This window comes from Lissotriton helveticus, chromosome 7 (assembly GCF_964261635.1).
Source record: "Lissotriton helveticus chromosome 7, aLisHel1.1, whole genome shotgun sequence".
Lineage (NCBI taxonomy): Eukaryota > Metazoa > Chordata > Amphibia > Caudata > Salamandridae > Lissotriton > Lissotriton helveticus.
The window spans coordinates 1,094,402,823-1,094,422,357 of NC_136068.1; the positions used below are offsets into that span (position 1 = coordinate 1,094,402,823).

Here is a 19,535-nt window from a genome sequence, read left to right on the forward strand (position 1 = left end):
TTATTCATTCAGCAGAGCTACATATGTCCTGAAAACATAAGGTGCAAAAATATGTTGCCCAATCAGCTAAATTCCTTGAGACGAATTTCGCCGAAGAACCAAAGTGGAGACAGGAAACTAGATGATAATGTGGGAAATGGCAGCCACAAAGAAGGGGGGCAACTGTCCTTCAGTAGAAGGAGGGTAGGCACATTATCAGTGTAAGTTATGTGTGTGAAGAGAAGGCAGGGAGTAGGCAGACTGAGGTGAGAGTACAGAGGCTGAACTTCTGTGGCAGTAGAACTATGCCGGGGAAGGGCCAGAGCACACCTAATTGTGAACTTTCACGTCCCAGGCCACTGCAGCTGCTGGTGAGGGTACCACAGTCGAGGCAGACTCAGCAGTGTTGCCACCCTTGTTCATTGGCGCCTTGTCTGCTTAGAGGAGCTGGCACATTCTTTAAGTGGTGCCATGTTTGCACAGCTGGCAGTTTTTAAAATCTCACTGGAGACCTGAAAATGGGGAGCGTGGACTGAATTGCTGTGGTTATTGGGTACATTTTCAGAGGGAGTTAAGCTCCTGCGGTTGTTATTTGAGGATGCCAGTCTTATTTAGATGCCAGTAAGAGAGGGCAGCAACCAAGGGCCAATAGGGGTTTTACGTTTGCTTGTTATTAAATCTGGTGTAAATGCTGGTCCCATATGGCTGAGAGTTTTTGTGAGTGTGTGCGCGAGGGAGTGAGTCGATAAGGGAGTGATTTGAGTCTTTAAGAAAAGATGCAGAGAGTCCAGGCCTGGCAGTATTGAGCAAATGGTCATCAATAAACAAACAAAGCACTATTGTTCAATCATAGAACAAGTCAGTGCAAGGGACGCTATCCTGAACAGTGCTGCTACGTTGCTTCAGTGGTGTAGAGTTTATTAATGGTTTCATCTTCACTCAGTCAGTGCTGTGGTTCATTGAGGGGCTTTATATTTGATTGGTGTGACTGCATTTTTCAATGACGCCATGTTTGTTCAGAGGTTCCACAATGTTTGGTTTGCCCACACTCCTTATGTGGCTCCACATTTTGGTACCACTTGTTTCAGTGATTGGCTCATACTTATAGAATGTAAATGTGGGGCTCTCTTGTCTGTTGCTGACCTCTTGTCTGTTATTCATCCCTTTCTCCATTTGTCCCACCCCATAATGATGTAGGGGTGAACTCAACTCGCTCCATGCACGTGGTGGACCTTGACGCAGAAGAGGAGAGGAGTCGGCTGTGTGATGAGAGATTGGGCCTCGCTGGACGAGAGCTGCTACTACAGTAAGAAAAGATGGAGTCAACCATTGGGGGTCAGGCTTGTTGCTGGGAAATTGACTGTCTAAAGACTAGGACTAGATCTGGTCTCTTCTGGGAAGTTGAAAAAGTGCAGTAAAAAATGGACTACAGATGTAGCCCACATTTTGCAGTCAGTTTTTGTACAGAGTTGCCCGGAGCCTGCTCCTTGGGACCCTCTCCACACATTTTAGCATTGTCAAAACACAGAATATACATGATATCCTTCAGTCCCATAGGGTACCTTAAGGAACACACTTGACACCCCGATTTTCTTTAGGACTCATCAGATTTTGATCAAGGCACATGAGGGTTCAGACTGAGGGTCTCTCAAAACATCTCAGAGCATTGTGAGAGTCCCTTATGGTAGCTTAGTCGTCTCACAAGACATCTTAAGAACCCCACATGACACCCAGAGTTTCTTTAGGACACTTCAGATGTTGGTCAAGGCCCCCAAGTGCCCTTCAGCATAGACTAGGGGTCTCTCAAAACATCCGAGGCGCACCTCAGAGCACCGCGCGAGTCTCTTAAGGCACCTTAGTCGTCCCTGAAGACACCACAAGGACCCCTCATGACACCTCGAGATGCCCTTAGGACATACCAAGTGTTCTGCGAGGTACCCAGGGGTCCCTCAGAAGACTTCAAGAGTCGCCTGACATATCTTAGGTGCACCTCGGAGCACCGTGATGGTCCCATGTGGCACTTCAGTCATCCTGTAAAACCTCAAGGACAACACATGACTCCTGAGAATCCCTCAAGTCAAGTCAAGTGTCTGTCAGCGCGATGCAGCATGCGAGACCAGACCTGGGCGAGTCTACTGGTGGATTGGAGGGTTTCAGGTCCGCCTCTAGTCGGTCATAGCATGAGCAGGCTTTCATAGGCACCCACTCGAAACTTCCCAATAGGCCACTGCACCTGTACAGATGAGCAAGGCCTGTACTAACCGCCCCCTCCAGCCATTACACCTGTTAAAAGTCCCTTTGGGTACCCACGCTCTCTGCCCCATTAATGCTCCCTCCCCTTTGGGTGAGTTCCCTGTGCCCATCCATTCCTGTGTGCATCATGTCATGCCTGCCCTGACCTTTAACTGGATTCTTCTAGACCCCCTCTCTGCCCACCTCATGTAAGGGTGCCACAATCCGCCCCTCTTGTTCCTGGTCACGTCCTTCGCATTTATGCCCCCTACCCATCTCAAGTCTGCCCCCAGGATACCCTGCCGGGTGATGATGCGCTCTACGAATACGCATAACGCCGCACCCGTGCATGGCTGGTTGCATGTATGGCTTCCTCCCCGCCTCACACCCGCCTCTTCTCTTCCAGGGAGAACAAGGACCTGGTGGACTTCTCTCGGATGCACCCTTCCGGCGGCTGCCCCGGGGACCTGACGTCTCACCTCATGATGGCCGGCGGTTCGTCGCTGCAGCCCGGACAGCTGGGAGGGGACCCGGCCTCGCACACGCACCCCGGCCACCCGCACTGGCTGCCCCGGACCCGCAGCCCGTCCATATGGATGGGCGGCCACTCCTACGGTGAGTGTCCCTGGGGGGGGGGAGTGCAGTATGACGTATTAGGACTGCGTGTGTAAAGGAAGTGGGAGTGGTGTGAAGTGTGGACTAGCAAAGGGGCGGGAGTTGCGGAGTGTGGGGCTTCCGGAAATGGATTCAGCAGATGCAGTAAAGTTCAGCTCTGTGAATTTGGACTCTGTGGTCACTGAATCTGTTTCTGTTGATTCAGTAGCTGGGAACTTAGGGACCGCGAACTCTGGGTACAGACTCTTCACTCATCAACTGCGGATTCTGTGGCTGTGGTGGCAGACTGAATACAAAGCATGCAAACGGAGAGTGTAGGTTGAGTGAGGGCACAGTAAGTGATCGAGAACTCAGTGACTGGGTTCTGTGATTGTGGGCTCAGTTACTAAAAACTCAGTTAAGGCAGACTAGCTGTTTGCAAACTCAGTGACCGCAGGCTCAGTAATTCCAAACCCTGTGATTGCATATTTATCCGTTGACTACATGCTTAGTGACGACAGATTCACAGAGTTCTTGTTTAGTGACTGTACATCCAGTCATTAATGATTTTGACTCTAGGCCCAATGACAGCTTCTTTAGTGACTGCAGGGTAAGAGAGTTGGCCGAGCAAGCGCAGGTGGGCACTGTAGACTCAGTTACTACAGACGCAGTGACTAAGGCCGACAAAACATGTGATTACTGAATCGGCGATTTTAGCACTCACTGATTTTTTTTCTTAGTGAGTGAATGTCCAAGCTGTGGGGACAGTGACTGCAGGTGCTGATGCAGGTGTTCGGGTCCTCACTACGCTCCAGGTTGCTCAGGGTGGGTTGCAGCCCCTCGCTCCTAGCCAGCAATGCTGCCGAGGGGGGATTCCTGGTCTACAGAAGTGGAGTCTGTCACTGAACTGGTTATCTCTTCTTCTTCCAGGCATCGGACACCCCGCTTTGCACCAGAACCTCCCGCCTGGGTTCCCCACCACGATGTCTGGAGCCATGCAGCCCGTGTTCCCCCTGTCCCAGGACTCCGGTGCACAGCTGGTCATCCTGCCGCCTGAGCCGTCACCCCATGCGGCTGCACACCCGCTTGGTAAGGGCACTATACTGGGAGGTGGCTTCTAATTCGGGGAAGGGATGGGGCGGAATAGGGCTGCTCTGTATAGAGAGCAGTGCATTATGGTCAGAAAGTGATGTACAGAAGACCAGTCTTATGCGCCTCCAAACCAGGCCTTCCCTTTTACCATACATCACTGCCCAATCAAGGCTTCCCTTACATCAAGTCGTGCTACCCAACCACACCTTCCCTTATACTGAACCCCACTACCCAACCAAGCCTTCCCTTATACCAAGCCCAACTACCCAACCAGGCCTTCCCTTATACCAAGCCCACTACCCAACTAGGTCTTCCCTTCTACAGAGCCCACTACCCAACCAGGCCTTCCCTTATACCGAGTCCAACTACCTAACCAGGCCTTCCCTTATACTGAGCCCACTACCCAACCAGGTCTACCCTTATACCGAGCCCCACTACCCAATCAGGTCTTCCCTTATACCGAGCTCCACTACCCAACCAGGCCTTCCCTTATACCGAGCTCCACTACCCAACCAGGTCTTCCCTTATACGGAGCCCCACTACCCAATCAGGTCTTTCCTTATACTGAGCCCACTATCCAACCAGGTCTTCTCCTATACCGAGCCCCACTGCCCAATCGGGTCTTCCCTTATACCGAGCTCCACTACCCAACCAGGCCTTCCATTATGCTGAGCTCCACTACCCAACCAGGCCTTCCCTTATACTGAGCTCCACTACCCAACCAGGCCTTCCCTTATACCGAGCCCACTACCCAACCAGGCCTTCCCTTATACCGAGCCCACTACCCAACCAGGTCTTCCCTTATACCGAGCCCCACTACCCAATCAGGTCTTCCCTTATACAGAGCCCACTACCCAACCAGGCCTTCCCTTATACCGAGCCCCACTACCCAACCAGGTCTTCCCTTATACCGAGCCCCACTACCCAACCAGGTCTTCCCTTATACCGAGCTCCACTACCCAACCAGGCCTTCCCTTATACCGAGCTCCACTACCCAACCAGGCCTTCCATTGTACCGAGATCCACTACCCAACCAGGTCTTCCCTTTTACCCTCCAAGCAAGTCTGCCTATCCTTCGCTCGTACCATGCATCACCACCCAACCAGGCCTTTCCTCATAGCATGCGCCACCACCGAACAAGGAGATCCTGTATGCCAGGCATTACCAACCAATGAGGCCTTTCTTTCTACCACCAGACTGGGCATTCGACCATACCAGGATCCACCACCCAAACAGGCCTTTAGGCACCATTACCAAGCCTGTCCTTACGTTATACCAGGACTCACTCCAAAACCAGGCTTCTTTTACACCAGGAACCATAACCCAAACCAGGTCTTCCTGACCTTCCTTACCCAATTCATCACAACCCACCAGGGCTTTCCTTATACCATGCGCCACCACCAAACCAGGCCAACAAGAAACCACACCTTCACTCAGACTTGCAACCAGCATCAACCATGGCCGAAATTATTTATACAAGGAATCGCAAGCCAACCAGGCCTTTTATTACCCCAGGCATCCTAGGGTATCACATGCATGCCTGTCCGTACAGCAGTAGTCACCACCCAGACTTGTCATTTCTTTGTACAGCAGCAGCAGTGCCCCCATCCCGAACATGCCCTTGGAACAATCACCAGTAGCCAGGTGAGATTACCCATGTACCAGTAATTTACACCCTGCCCTACTTGCTCTTACCCCATGGGGCAATGCAAAAAGAACAATTGATGGACAGAATGCAGAACAATGTTGTGCATTCACCCTATCACTGTGATCTGGGCCTAAATCCATCGTTGTTTTGCTCACCGTGCCATTCCAGTTTGGACCCAGCCATATGCAAATCAGTCCTGACCCTGCGCCCAATGAGAACAGTCCAGCCTGAACTGCCAGGCCAAGTTCTCCCTGGACTGAAAACAAGCATCCTAGGATCGTGGGGTACATCAGCTATTACTGTACATCAAGCAGTAGGACCAAGCCGAGCATCCCGTGATCACATCCCGTGATGTCGCATACCAAGACCCAGTGGGACAAGCTGATATACCGCGAGGAGCACCCGGTCGGTCCTGCCCGATGCAAAGCATCACCACCCCGCCAGGCTTTAACTTATATCAGTTGTAACCCACTCAGCTTGGTTCCCCCTTATAGGAGTGTTAGGCGTCCACCCTGGAATACCCCAATTCCAGGCATATCTATGCTCCCTGGCATGCTCTTTCACCATGGTAGGGGTTGGTTTGGCTTCTTTACTGTGGCAGTATTACTACTCTCTGGGTGTGATGCTCGTAAGGCTTTGTAGAGCGTGACAAACTTTGTAGAGCGTAATACCAACCACAAAACACACAGTGTGCACCATGAAGCGCACAGTGTGCAGTTGTTTGTACAGCCACATGTTTGCATTGGTGCCAGATCACTTCAACTCCTCAAACCAGTGCTTAATTTGAACCGGTGGTTTACAGTGCTCAGCGCCTGACCTTAATCATTAACGCCGATGAATTTTGTGCGCACCAGTTAAGGACACATTCACATATGGTAGGCAAAGAGAGATTAAGTGATTTGCCCAGGATGTTAGGCCGATGCCAAGACTCGAACCTGGTTCCCCAGCTCCAAGTCGGCAGCTCTGATCATTACGCCACATCCTGTCCCCGCTTTCACGGTGCTAATAGGAGAATTGGGCTGGTGCAAGCAGTACAAATTAACCACTGACTCAAACATTGGCATTCTCTGAACCGCCCCTCCCACAAATCTCTGGAGCTCCAGAAACCTGACAATGTGTTTTAGGTCTCGGAAAAGGTGTGGCACGTGCTGCAATGAAATCCTAGAAGGAGCCTTCCCGGCGCTGCCAAGCTGCAGTGACCTCTCTCTAGGCAGGTGGTCCTCGTGCTGCGTGCCAGGAGGCAGGGCCGCCCCGTGCTGGCCTTGCACTGGTGCAGGGTGTCCCCTGTTTCTTCGGAAGTACTCCTCCCAAAGCAACAACAACAAACAGGGTTTTAGTTGTAAGGGAAATGCTGGGCGCACTGCTCAGGTTGACGCGCAGGAGAACGCAGTGAAACAAAAGGTGCATGCAGGTGAGGGGTGATTCCCTGAAACCCCTCAAAGTGTGCTTGGTAAACACACTGTATACAGAAAAAGCAAAACCTGCTGCACACTTATATAAAGTTCAAGCACAAAAATGTCTCAATGGACATAAAGTTCAATGAACACAGACGGAGGATTGGAGCATCAGTGCTTTGGTTCTTTTTTATTTTCTGTTCATGGAAAAGCCAGCCGACACGTGTTTCGTCGCCAGAAAACACAGTTTCCGCGACTCCTCAGGGCTGTAGGAAATAGATATATAACCACAGGTCGCGGTGCCGGTGATAATTCCGACCCAGCTCCGCTCGAGACCGGGTTCTTAAATGCTTTGTAATTTCAAAGTTCTCTTCTCCAACGAGTGTGTGGCGAAGATGCTATGTTTAGTGATATTTCTCAGTGTAGCGTTCTTTAGGTGATGAAGCTTTGGAATATATCCTAGTGCCGTGTTTCAAACGCGAGAAGTGTAGAAAATTCTACAGCAAAACGTCCCCGTAGTGTGGGGAGTCAGTACGCGACGAGATCCCTCTCGATCGCGTTGCGGTTCCGGAACGCGATCGAGAGGGATCTCGTCGCGTACTGACTCCCCGCACTACGGGGACGTTTTGCTGTAGAATTTTCTACACTTCTCGCGTTTGAAACACGCTACTAGGATATATTCCAAAGCTTCATCACCTGAAGAATGCTACGCTGAAAAATATCACTAAACATAGAATCTTCGCCACACACTCGTTGGAGAAGAGAACTTTGAAATTACAAAGCATTTAAGAACCCGGTCTCGAGCGGAGCTGGGTCGGAATTATCACCGGCACCGCGACCTGTGGTTATATATCTATTTCCTACAGCCCTGAGGAGTCGCGGAAACTGTGTTCTCTGGCGACGAAACACGTGTCGGCTGGCTTTTCCATGAACAGAAAATAAAAAAGAAGAACCAAAGCACTGATGCTCCAATCCTCCGTCTGTGTTCATTGAACTTTATGTCCATTGAGACATTTTTTGTGCTTGAACTTTATATAAGTGTGCAACAGGTTTTGCTTTTTCTCCTCCCAAAGCAAGCCTGTGTGCGACATGTGAGGAGGGGTCCCCAGGGAGCGCTGCGTGACCTTTCTACTCACCAGTGTGACCCCCAAAACCCCCATACCGCTTGCCCATTGGAGGCCTCAGAAACTAGCTTCTACGATACCTCTGTGCGGTGCTCCTCCAGTAAGCCCTTAAAAGAGACCCTTTGAGCAGACTACTTCCAAGACCCGTCCCCTCGTGTCCCCCGTACTGTACCCCCTCGTTCTCCAAGCCTTCACAAATAGTTCTCCATCACACTAGACAGGTGCCGGTCGTCCGCGGCCCCGCCTTCTTCCAAATAATTACTCAAAACTAGGCCTCCGCGCTGACTGGCCCTAATAACATGAAGCTAGGGACCTGGGGGTAATTCACCCCCGAATCACTATCCGCACAAACACCTTGCCTCCTCCCTGTTCGTATCCCGCTCAAACCCTTCCTACCCGAAAGCCCCCTCGTTCACTCACTCCCATCCCCTGCCTTGACTTCTTCTCTTGGTTCCTCCCGCAGCTGACGTCATGGATCAAGCTTCCCTCTGGCCGCCCATGTACCCGGGCCGGGGGCCCGCCACCCACATCCAGCACCCAGGCCAGCTCCCGGTGTACTCGCGCTCGCAGTTCCTCCGGCAGCAGGAGCTCTACGCCCTGCAGCAGCAGCAGCAGCGGGCCGCGCAGGCCCTGGAGATCCAGCGGCAGCCGCCACTGCAGGTAAGGAGCCGGGGCACTCCCCGCCAGTCAACGCCATGGGTTCCACCCTTCCACTTTGTTTTGAAAACTTCATTTTTCAAAAAGTACATTCAAAAGAAAATGTGCCCTTTAAACAAAAGGTAATCTAATCGGCAATCTTGTGGGATGTTATTTTAGGTGTAAGTGCCTCTGTCTAGTTATTTTCTTCGTTTCCATTCTAAAACTTGATTTCTTGCATTTATGACACAAAAGGTACAACTGGAAGTGCCAGAACACAAAAGGAACAAGCATTGCCAAAGTCATTACATCGGGCCGTGGTATTCGTGCAAATCTTTAACGGTGTTTTTTGCAAAACATATTCAAATGTGGAAAAAATCTGCAAACAAATAAAAAGAATAGAGGAATAGCTCAGACACACCAACCCTGGCACTGGCGTGCCTGCCTTTCAGTTAGAAGAATACATGTGATCAGGGAACATATGATCCTTCACAGTTGAAGGCACCCGGTGGATAAAGGGGGCTGATCCACAGCCAATGCTGTGGTGGGCAGAGCCAACACGCGACTACTCTTGAACAGACCGATGAACAGTGCTTAACTTGTAAAGAAATAAGTGCCGTGGCCCTCCTCAAGAGGCCACTGCATCTTGCACCACACATTGCACCGACCAGCGCTGCCCATGACAGCACCAAAACAACTATTAACCGTCACACTCCTAAAAGTGTGATTATTCAGACTATTCAAAGCTCTCAACGCTATAAGAATAGCTTGAGCGCTGGTAATAGTCATTTTTAATGTATCTTGAATTAATAAACCTCTGTTGTTGTGCTCATCTCTAAATCAGACAGTGAGTGCCACAAAGTGCATAAGTACTGGTGTTGACAATTAAGTGCCGGTGCTGAGCACCGGTAACCACCGGCTCAAATTAAGCACTGCCGATGAATGTATTTCTATTGTGCATTTTTACTTCAGCAACAGAGTGACGAAACAGTCAAAACTGTTTCTAGGCCAGACCTAAAAAGGAAGACTGGATGAACTACTCACACCTAACATAGACAATCTTGAGATGCTTTTGTAATCCGTGGCGGCCGCCACAAATAAATGGTGGAGGAAATGCAGGAAGGGGAGCGCAGAAGGAGGCTCACGGGGCGGGGGTTAGAAATAATAGATTAAATAAAACATACCTTTAGCCACCTGCTGCCACCAGCATTGTGTCGCTTTCGCCACCTCTCCTCTTCCTGGGTCTCAGCAGCCCCTGGGACAGACTCCCATCCAATCCCCGTGCTGCAGAGCAGCACAGGGATTGGCCTGAGCGGGCTAAAAAGATGCCCTGCTCAGACCAAGGAGTCTATGGGGAATTCTCCAGCCCGGCTGCTCAATGCAGCTGGACTAGTGAAACCTAAGTGCGCATGTGTGTTTTGGTCGGCCTGAGATGGCCGGCCAAACACACATACACGAGCACTTAGAAGTGGAGTGCAGTTAGCACTCCTCCTCCCCCCTCCCATGCCTAGGCCCCGCCCCTCCCTACAACGCTGGCTAAGAGCCGGTAAATGCAAAATAAAACAATGCAAGAAAATCGTTTTATTTTACATTTGCTGTCTCTGAGCCAGGCAGTGGGGCGGCGCTCCGCCACCATTGTGGAGGGGATGCTGCTGTTTGTAATTTGGCCTACTTTTCATGCATACCATCTTTACAGGTGAAAAGTAGCTGAATACAATGGATTCCAATCATCCTGATTGATGTTTTGTCTCTTCGTTGAGGAACAAACTTGTTAAATCTTTGTCTGTGCTTGATTGTTGGGACTCCTTGTTGACAGTTGTCCACCATGTTGGTAGTTTGCACCATTTTGATGGCTGATCAGTTTGTTGACAGTTTGACTACTCTGTTCATTGCCATGTTATTCCTCCTTTTCTAGAACATATTTAGATTGACTGTTTTATGTCTTTTAGCAATGTCTATTTCCATTGTCTACTATGAAGTTCTCTCTAAGTTACCAATGCTGTCTTTTTCTCCACCCAGCGAAAGTCTGAGGATCATCAGATGGAGTTTGCAGAGCCAGCCCCTGAAAAAACCCCAAAGTCGTCACAGAAAGCAGTGGCCTTAAACTCCTCTAAGAACTTCTCTTCAAACTCGCTGCCGCCTGCATCCTGTCCTGCCAAACTCTCTCCCTTCTGCCACTCACCAGCCCCCCGGCATTCATCCAAATGTCCCACTCCGGGCCCCTTGACTCCCTGCACTTTACCGGTGTGTCCAGCAACCAGCCCTGCCCTGGTGCCGCGGTCCCCGGCCGTCAGCCCGGTTATTAGCCAGAACCCCAAAGGGAAGGAAGCAGAAGAGAAGAGGGTGGAGGGTCAGCCCCCACAAGACTTCCCCAAATCATTGGAACCAGGTGAGGCATTAGTACTTGCGCCAAACTTTAGTCCCTACTTTTACCCTTAAACCCAGTTGCTGCTGTCAGGGTGTAATGTTATCATTTTGGTGAACCAGTGACTTTCGAAGCTCACATGAAACATCGTTTACATTGCATGTGATACATTGCATGCCATTTCAACACGGTCGTTACAACGACCGCGTTGTTACATTGCAAACCCTTACAACGCAAATCGTTACATCGACTTGCTGTAGGGGGGCAGAAGGTGTTGGATTTAAAATCCAACACCTTACCTACTGTTGCACAGACTGGAGTTGGAATAGTAAATTATGCTATTCCAACATCCAGCGCCCCTTCAGCAAGTTGTTGTAATGACATGCGTTGTAACGGTATGCAATGTAACAACGCAGTCGTTGTAATGACCACGTTGGAATGGCATGCGATGTATCGCATGCATTGTAACGTGGCTTATACATAGCTCACAGCCATAGGCATTCCCTGGATGGATATCACAGGGTGAAGAGAGAACTTGCAAAATCTGTCATAGATCCAGCGAGGATGGAATAGACCAACACGTACAGAGCCGGTGCCCAGTGACCCCTCAGAGTACTACATCGAATTCAGTCTTGAGTGAGTCACTCAATAGTGCATTCTTGTCACTAATCATGTTTATGACACAGGTTGAGATGCCAAAGGGAGAAGAAATGGCGAGTAGCTGCCATATGGGTTTTTCTGAGATTCTGAAAGGAATAGACTGACCTTGCTGCACTAGTGGCGTCCATTGATTAGTCTAGGTGATAGCAGCCACCATTGCAACAGTGACACCTACTGGTCAGTTAGAGCATACCACTCGCTGGTAGGCAGCAAGGTCGTCCCAAGGCTGACATTTTCCAGGCTACCTTGAACCTTATTTTCTCCACTGCCATTAAGCTTCGTATTGAAGAGCAGGTCTGGCACTGTCTGCAGCTGGCAGGGGTACATTCCCAGAGTTTCTTGCAGCATATTGGGTATATGCGCGTGTGTTGTAGAAATCCACTTGCAGGACATAAAGCTGGTCCCAGCCCGGCAATAAGACCACTGTGCCAAGAGTTTTTGATTACTGCTAATGGGGTGTACTGTGTCCGTGCCAGTGCCAGGTCCTACCTACGCACCGGGGACCTTGGCTTCAACCACTTAGCGGAAAACAATACGAGTTGCTGCTCCATGCCATCGATGTATTTGGCACTGATGGAACATGCAGCCGCTGCTGTGACCGGTTCTGGCTTTTCGTGTATTGGTTATTGTGTGATAGAGTCCAACGTGTCTTGGCTCTGTGAGCCCTGCTGGGTTGATCCCTAATCGACAGAGAGGCACCTCTCCCTTGTCTGTACAATGTGAATGTGCATGATTCTTCCACTTCCCAGCCTGAGATATTTAAAAAATGTTCTCTACTAAAACCTACTTCTGAGCTACTCGGCAGATTATCCCTTTGCAGGGCGCCCCGCCCCCTCCACATGCAAACAAAGCAATCTGATACAAACTGAGTACATAGAGTGTGTGTGTTGCTTGTGTGTTTTAAAGGGATTTTTGTTTAGTGGCGTGTTGTATGCATTTGGGCAGCACCTGCTGTCTAGGCTGCATTAAACTGTAGTCGTTTAGAGATTCGGAAGGTCTATGTCAGGCTTAGATGTTGGTTCTCCTGCTATGAGGCAAAGAAAAGAAGATTGATTAAGGTGATGATAAAAAGCTACAGTGATGCACAGAAAAAAGACACAGAGAATGTGCTTCATTTTACAGAGCAAAAAAGATCAGGGGAGTCAAGCAGTGTGTTGAACGCTTGGCGTGTGCTACAGGCCACTTAATTTGTTCTAGTTATAAAGTTGCCAGTCTCACTTTGTCTTTTTTCTCCACAGATCTGCCTCCAGGGTACACATATCCAGCTGTCAGCATGGGCTACTCGTCTCCTTCCTTGCGTGACGTGCACCCTGCGGACCCTGCAGACCCCGATGCTATGCAAACGGCCCCCACAGCAGCGGAACCAGAGCAGTCCAGGACTGCCACACCTTCGGGGACCCCTCACTGTGATGAGCCATGTGCTGCACCCCAGGTGCAGGCTGAGGCCACCATTCTGGATGATATCGAGAAGGAAAGCGTCACTACCGCTGAACCGAAGGAGACCCCTGAGGAGCAGCTGGTCCCTGAGGTGCTACCCCCGTCTGACGTCATCCCTGCCCAGGGGGACCTGGAGGAACTTGGAGGAATGGAATGTGGAGCCCTCTTGAGCCAGGAGATGCCTCAATGTGAAAGCCACACTGAGCCTGCTCAAGAAGCTCCGGAAGAGATTCCCGACTCCGAAGAGGAGACTGTGGAGCAGGTCACAATCATCTCAACAATCCCCTCTCCTAACACCTCTGAGGAAACCCTGGTGGACATCAAAAACCTGGAGGAGCAAGCCCTGGAAAAGGAAGAGGAGGAGGTGACCTCGGGAAAGGAGGCTTCGCCAGAAGAGCCGCAGGAAGTTGCAGAGGAGAAGCAGGAAGTGGACATGTTGACTGCTTCACCAAGCGAAGAGCGGCTCCAAGGTTCTATTTGTACTTTGGAGGCGTTGATTGCAGCTACCATCAACTTAGGTGACTTACCTGCTCTATTTGAGACCAGCTCCTCCCCTTTAGGGCCATCCTCAAGCCTGGACAACTCAAGCTTCAGCCACAATTCAGGGAACAACGGGATAGCGCTGCTCAGTGAGCTAGCCAGCCTTGAGTTCAATCAGCAGAAGTCGGGTGAAGTCAACGAATGTAAGTGTTACACTTTTTTTTTTAAACATTTTTATTAATTTTTCAGCATAGAAAACAAACAATAAGCATGTCATTATTCAGCAACACTCCCACATTCCCATTTTCGCCCCCCTCCCTCCCCTCCCATCCCTTGTTCCAGGACACAGTTTCTTAATTCCATTAGTTCGTCTAGCGTTATCTTCCAGGCCCTTAACAGTAGCAGCGCTGGGACCTGTGGCTCCACTCCATCCATGTCCATCATAAACTTGGACCTCCATGTCCCTTTAAATCCCTCCATCTAATCCATGGTAATGGCGCCATTAGCCCCACACCGTACCAAACTTCTTTGGGCACCCCCTTGCTTTGTACGTGACCCTTTCGGCCGCCATATATATATCCAGTCCCCTCCTCCACTCCTCCAGCTGGGGTGTGTCAGACACTCCCCACCTCCGGGCCACGTCTCTTTTGGCCACAACCAAGGCAAGCACCAGAAAAATCAGCCGTGGGCGGGCCAAGTCTACATGATTAGTCATTCCCAGGAGTACCAACTTTGGGTCTAAAGGAATAGCCGTTTCCAACACCTCTCCCAGTTCTGAAAGGACTGCCCTCCAGTATGTTTGAATGTTCGGACAGGACCAGAGCGTGTGCAGGAAGTCCCCCCTTTCATGCCCACAGCGTAAACAGCAGGGATCAAGCACTCTCCCCATCTTATGCAGGTGCACTCTATCAAAATAGGTCCTATGGAGTATCTTAAATTGGACCAATCTAAGACGTGATTTAATTGCTACCTCCCTAGTATGCATCAGGACCACACCCCAGTCTACTTCATCCATGTCCCCCACCTCCCGCTCCCACGTGGCCCTAAGGCCCCCAAGTTTATCTGGTCTATTATTCATTATCGTTTTCTACTATTATTATTTATTATTATTATTATTTTAATTATTTATATAGCGCAGCTGATACCTTGCAGGCTTCCTGGCGCTGGAAATACTTTACTGAAGAAGATACCGAAGTATGTAAAGGCGGGGAGGTCTAGGGGAAAAGCCAGGTCTTAATGCACTTCCTGAATGGAAGCAGGTGAGGGATCTGGCGTATGTCAATGGGCAGGCTGTTCCACAATTTGGCAGCTGCGACCCTGAAGGATCTACCCCCAGTTCTGGCTTTGTTGTATCTGGGCACCCTTACCAGATAGGCCGAGGATGATCGCAGATCTCTGGTAGGAGTATACCACAGAAACAGGGCTTGCAGGGGCCTGGGCCCGAGTCCATGCAGAGCCTTGAATACGATGCAAAGGGACTTGAAAGCCACCCGCTGCTTTAGGGGTAGCCAGTGCAGTTCGGCCAGTGCCGCTGTGGCCGAGGACCTTCTCGACCAGCCCAGAGCCAGCTTGGCCGCGGCTGATTGAATTCGTTGCAGCCGGTCCAGCAACGTAGCAGGGGATTCAAGGAGCAGGGCGTTGCAGTAGTCAAGGCGACTCAGAATCGTACACCTGACTACCAACGCCCGGGCTTGTGCAGGGAGAAGTGGCATGATTTTTCGCAGGGAGCGTAGCAAAACCGTGCAGATCCCCACTGTTTTTGCCACCTGGGTTTCCATACTCAATTTGTTGTTGAGCATGACCCCCAGGTTGCGGACCGAGGAGACAGGTTTAGGTTTCTCCCTTGTCTCAGGAGGCCAGAAGTCATTCGGGAACTGGCGAGGTAAAGTAGTGCCAGCACAAAACAGAACCTCTGTTTTGGAGGCGTTAAATTGAAGGGAGTTCCTATGGAGCCATCCAGCCGTTTCTCTAAGACACTCATGAAAGGAGGTCAGAGGGATAGAGTCTTCTCCTTCCCAGGAGAGAATGAGCTGGGTGTCGTCTGCGTAATTAATTGTTTTTAACCCCAATGACTTAATTAATGTGATCAGTGGTTTAAGATACACATTAAAAAGGATGGGACTAATGGAAGATCCCTGGGGAACTCCCTGTGGCACCGAAGAGAAGGCGGATTGGAATGGGGGGAGGGAGACAGCCTGTCTCCTGTCCTGTAGGTAAGAGTGGAACCAAAGTAAAGCTGTGCCTTCCACACCAGCTTCCCTGAGTCTCAGCAACAGCGTCCTATGGTTGACCGTATCGAATGCGGCAGACAGGTCCAGCAGTATTAGTACTACTGGCTGGCCCCTGTCTGCACGCATGCGAAGATCCTCCATGGCTGTTAAAACCGCGGTTTCGGTGCCGTGGGCAGGGCGGAAACCGAACTGTAGATCGTCTAGAAGGTTGTTCTGCTCAAGATGAATGGAAAGGCAGGAACTGACCCAACGTTCCACTACCTTCACAGGGAAAGGCAGTAGGGAGATGGGTCGATAGTTAGAGAGACAATCTGGGCTCAGAGAGGGTTTCTTCAAGAGCGGAGTGACCAGCGCCTGTTTCCATGGAGTTGGAACGTAACCACATAGTAGAGATTGGTTACAAATTTGGCGCAAGATGCCAAAAAGTTCTGTTCCAGAGCTTTTCCAAATTTTTGGAGGCAGAGGGTCGAGCGGGGAACCCGAGGTGATTCCGAGTGCCAGCTTTTCAAACTCGGGTTCAGAGATCTTAGGAAAATCTCGCAGTCTAGCCGTAGAGCTGGAGGAGCGAGGTGACACGTCATAAGGGCCAGTGCTGGCTCCCTGAGTGTTGGCATCTCCCAGTAATGGGGGGGTCTTCAAGTTTTGAATAATGATATTGATTTTATTAATGAAAAAAGTTGCCAGATTATCGCAAAGGGCTTGGCTAGGAGGCTGCGTCGATGTGGCACAGTCTGGGTGAGTTAGGTTTCTAAGTATTTGAAAAATACTTTTTGAACTGTTGGTGGCGTTGGTAATAGTAGAACAGTAGTAATTGGCCTTTTCTTGGACAATGGCAGTTTTATACGCCCGAAGGTTGTCTTTCCAGAGAGTTTTGTTGGAGTCAAGATAACCTTGCCTCCATTTTCTCTCTGATTGTCTGCAGGCCAGCTTAAGGGCTCTCAGTGAGTCGTTAAACCAAGGGGCGGCTGCTCTTCTCCTTGGTTTGCATTTTTTCAGAGGGACGAGACGTTCTGAGGTATTGGTGATCTTAGTGCAGAAGGACATGTAGTTGTCCTCCACCGACCGGGCGGTGGAAAAGCTGTCTTCCACCTCGAATACGGGGCCGGCCAGTCTCCGTTTATCTAAGGCTTTCCAATCTCTATACAGATGGTCAGGTGCGGCACTGAGTGACGGATTGTTGGCTCTGCCGCTGGCTATGTGAAATTTGATAAGTGCATGGTCGGTCCAGCACATAGGCAGGATGTCGCTCAGGAAAACTAACTGGGGGGAGGAAAAAATTAGGTCAAGCTGATTTCCAGCCGAGTGTGTGGGTTTCCTGACCAGTTGAGAGAGTCCCATGCCTTCGCAGGAGAGTAAGAGATTGTTTAGAGCAGAGTCCAGACTGCCGTTGGGCCAGAGGTTAAAATCACCCAGAACAATCAACTTATTGTGGGAAGTGGCCATATTGGTAAGGGTCATAAGGAGCGACTGCTGCTGTGCGGAATTAAAAACCCCTGGCGGGCGGTAACATATTACAGCCGTAAAGGTTGTTCCGGAGAGACAGTTGATCAAAAGACCAAGTATTTCCGTACCAGCCACTGGGTCCATGGCAAGTGTTTTTATGGACCAGGAGGCTCTGTAAATTATGCCAACTCCACCACCCCGACCCTTGGGTCTAGGGAGATGCAAGATTTTAAAATCTTGTGGACATGCCCATTCTAGATCTATATTACAATCGGAGTGGGTCCAGGTCTCAGTCATGAACAATACGTCAAGGTGGTGATTCTCAATAAGCTGAGAGATTTCGTTGGCGTGTTTAGGCAGTGACCTGACATTCAGCAGGCCGCCCATCAATAGACCTTTACAAGCAAAATCATATAAAGGAAAGGCAGTGTCTGCGAAAGAGAGTTGGCCTTCATGAGCAAAGTCTCTAAGAAAGAGTAGAGACTCACGTGTCAGATACGGAAGGCTGGTAGTGGGTGAGAGGGCAGGAGCATCGGGGATCGCTGCGATCACTGCCGAGGCGCGGACGAGCGCAGACGAGCTTGCCTTATGCGCGCCTTCGGCGCGCATTCGTCGCGCCCGCTGCGCTCGTCCGCTGCGCTTCCGACAGAGGCTCATGATTTATAGACGGTGTCGGTACGTGGGGGGGAGGGCGTGGCCAGGCGCGGTGGGCGTGTCTGGCGGCGACCAGGAATGGCGTCAGGACGCGATGTGCTCTACGAGCGAAGCGACAAGCTGTCTGCCGCTGAGCTGAAGCACAGGTAGGGCCAAGGTATTTACACAGTGCAAAAGGTTTTAAAATCACACAATATACACAAAAATACAATTTTAAAAGCAAGTGACTACCGGCTTCCGCCTCAGTAGTATTTCAAGTTGTCAATGAGCGCTGGCGCTTTGGCGCGTAATTTATACCAATTGGGCGGGGGGGCGTGGCCAGGCGCGGTGGGCGTGTCTGGCGGCGACCAGGAATGGCGTCAGGACGCGATGTGCTCTACGAGCGAAGCGACAAGCTGTCTGCCGCTGAGCTGAAGCACAGGTAGGGCCAAGGTATTTACACAGTGCAAAAGGTTTTAAAATCACACAATATACACAAAAATACAATTTTAAAAGCAAGTGACTACCGGCTTCCGCCTCAGTAGTATTTCAAGTTGTCAATGAGCGCTGGCGCTTTGGCGCGTAATTTATACCAATTGGGCGGGGGGGGGGGCGTGGCCAGGCGCGGTGGGCGTGTCTGGCGGCGACCAGGAATGGCGTCAGGACGCGATGTGCTCTACGAGCGAAGCGACAAGCTGTCTGCCGCTGAGCTGAAGCACAGGTAGGGCCAAGGTATTTACACAGTGCAAAAGGTTTTAAAATCACACAATATACACAAAAATACAATTTTAAAAGCAAGTGACTACCGGCTTCCGCCTCAGTAGTATTTCAAGTTGTCAATGAGCGCTGGCGCTTTGGCGCGTAATTTATACCAATTGGGCGGGGGGGGCGTGGCCAGGCGCGGTGGGCGTGTCTGGCGGCGACCAGGAATGGCGTCAGGACGCGATGTGCTCTACGAGCGAAGCGACAAGCTGTCTGCCGCTGAGCTGAAGCACAGGTAGGGCCAAGGTATTTACACAGTGCAAAAGGTTTTAAAATCACACAATATACACAAAAATACAATTTTAAAAGCAAGTGACTACCGGCTTCCGCCTCAGTAGTATTTCAAGTTGTCAAGGGACGTCAGGGACACTGCCTTCCCAGAGATCCGTTCCTGTAAAAGGCGGCCTTCGTAAGTGTTACACTTTTGGTCTTTTCCAATCTACCTTCCTATTGCCTGAGCCCACCGTTAGCTTATATACATTTTTGAAATTTTCAACGCAGGGTGCTGCTTATAAAATGTTGCTAGGTCTGAGGCCGAGAATGGCATTACACAGCTCTTCTAGGCAATAGCCTTTCCGGGGGTCTTATACATAATAGGCCCAGGTCTTCTGCCTGCCGCCTGTTGGAAAGGTAACCTCCTCATAAGCAAGAAGCTCTTTGATAAGGACGCTGCTTCTGCTTTAGTGTCCAGTGAAAAGATCTACCCCTGAAATATATATGATACAAATAAATATTCACCCTGTAACATAGAGGAAGAATGCAGATATGGAAAAATGTAGAGTGAAGTCATGTTCAGCAAGTGTCCCAAGTCATAGACGCAGATAT

General features: G+C 50.3%; 1 protein-coding gene across 5 annotated transcripts in view; it reads left to right on the forward strand.

Annotated features, from left to right (window-relative positions):
- The window catches only part of BAHCC1 (BAH domain and coiled-coil containing 1), a 557,942-nt gene that overhangs the window by 432,663 nt on the left and 105,744 nt on the right, over nt 1–19,535 (forward strand). For all 5 annotated transcript variants that reach the window (XM_078654224.1, XM_078654223.1, XM_078654225.1 and 2 more), the window contains 6 exons: nt 1,177–1,285; nt 2,618–2,826; nt 3,736–3,894; nt 8,527–8,723; nt 10,719–11,088; nt 12,963–13,844. In XM_078654224.1, the coding sequence (XP_078510350.1) occupies nt 1,177–1,285; nt 2,618–2,826; nt 3,736–3,894; nt 8,527–8,723; nt 10,719–11,088; nt 12,963–13,844 (1,926 nt within the window). The remainder of the gene's footprint in view (nt 1–1,176; nt 1,286–2,617; nt 2,827–3,735; nt 3,895–8,526; nt 8,724–10,718; nt 11,089–12,962; nt 13,845–19,535) is intronic.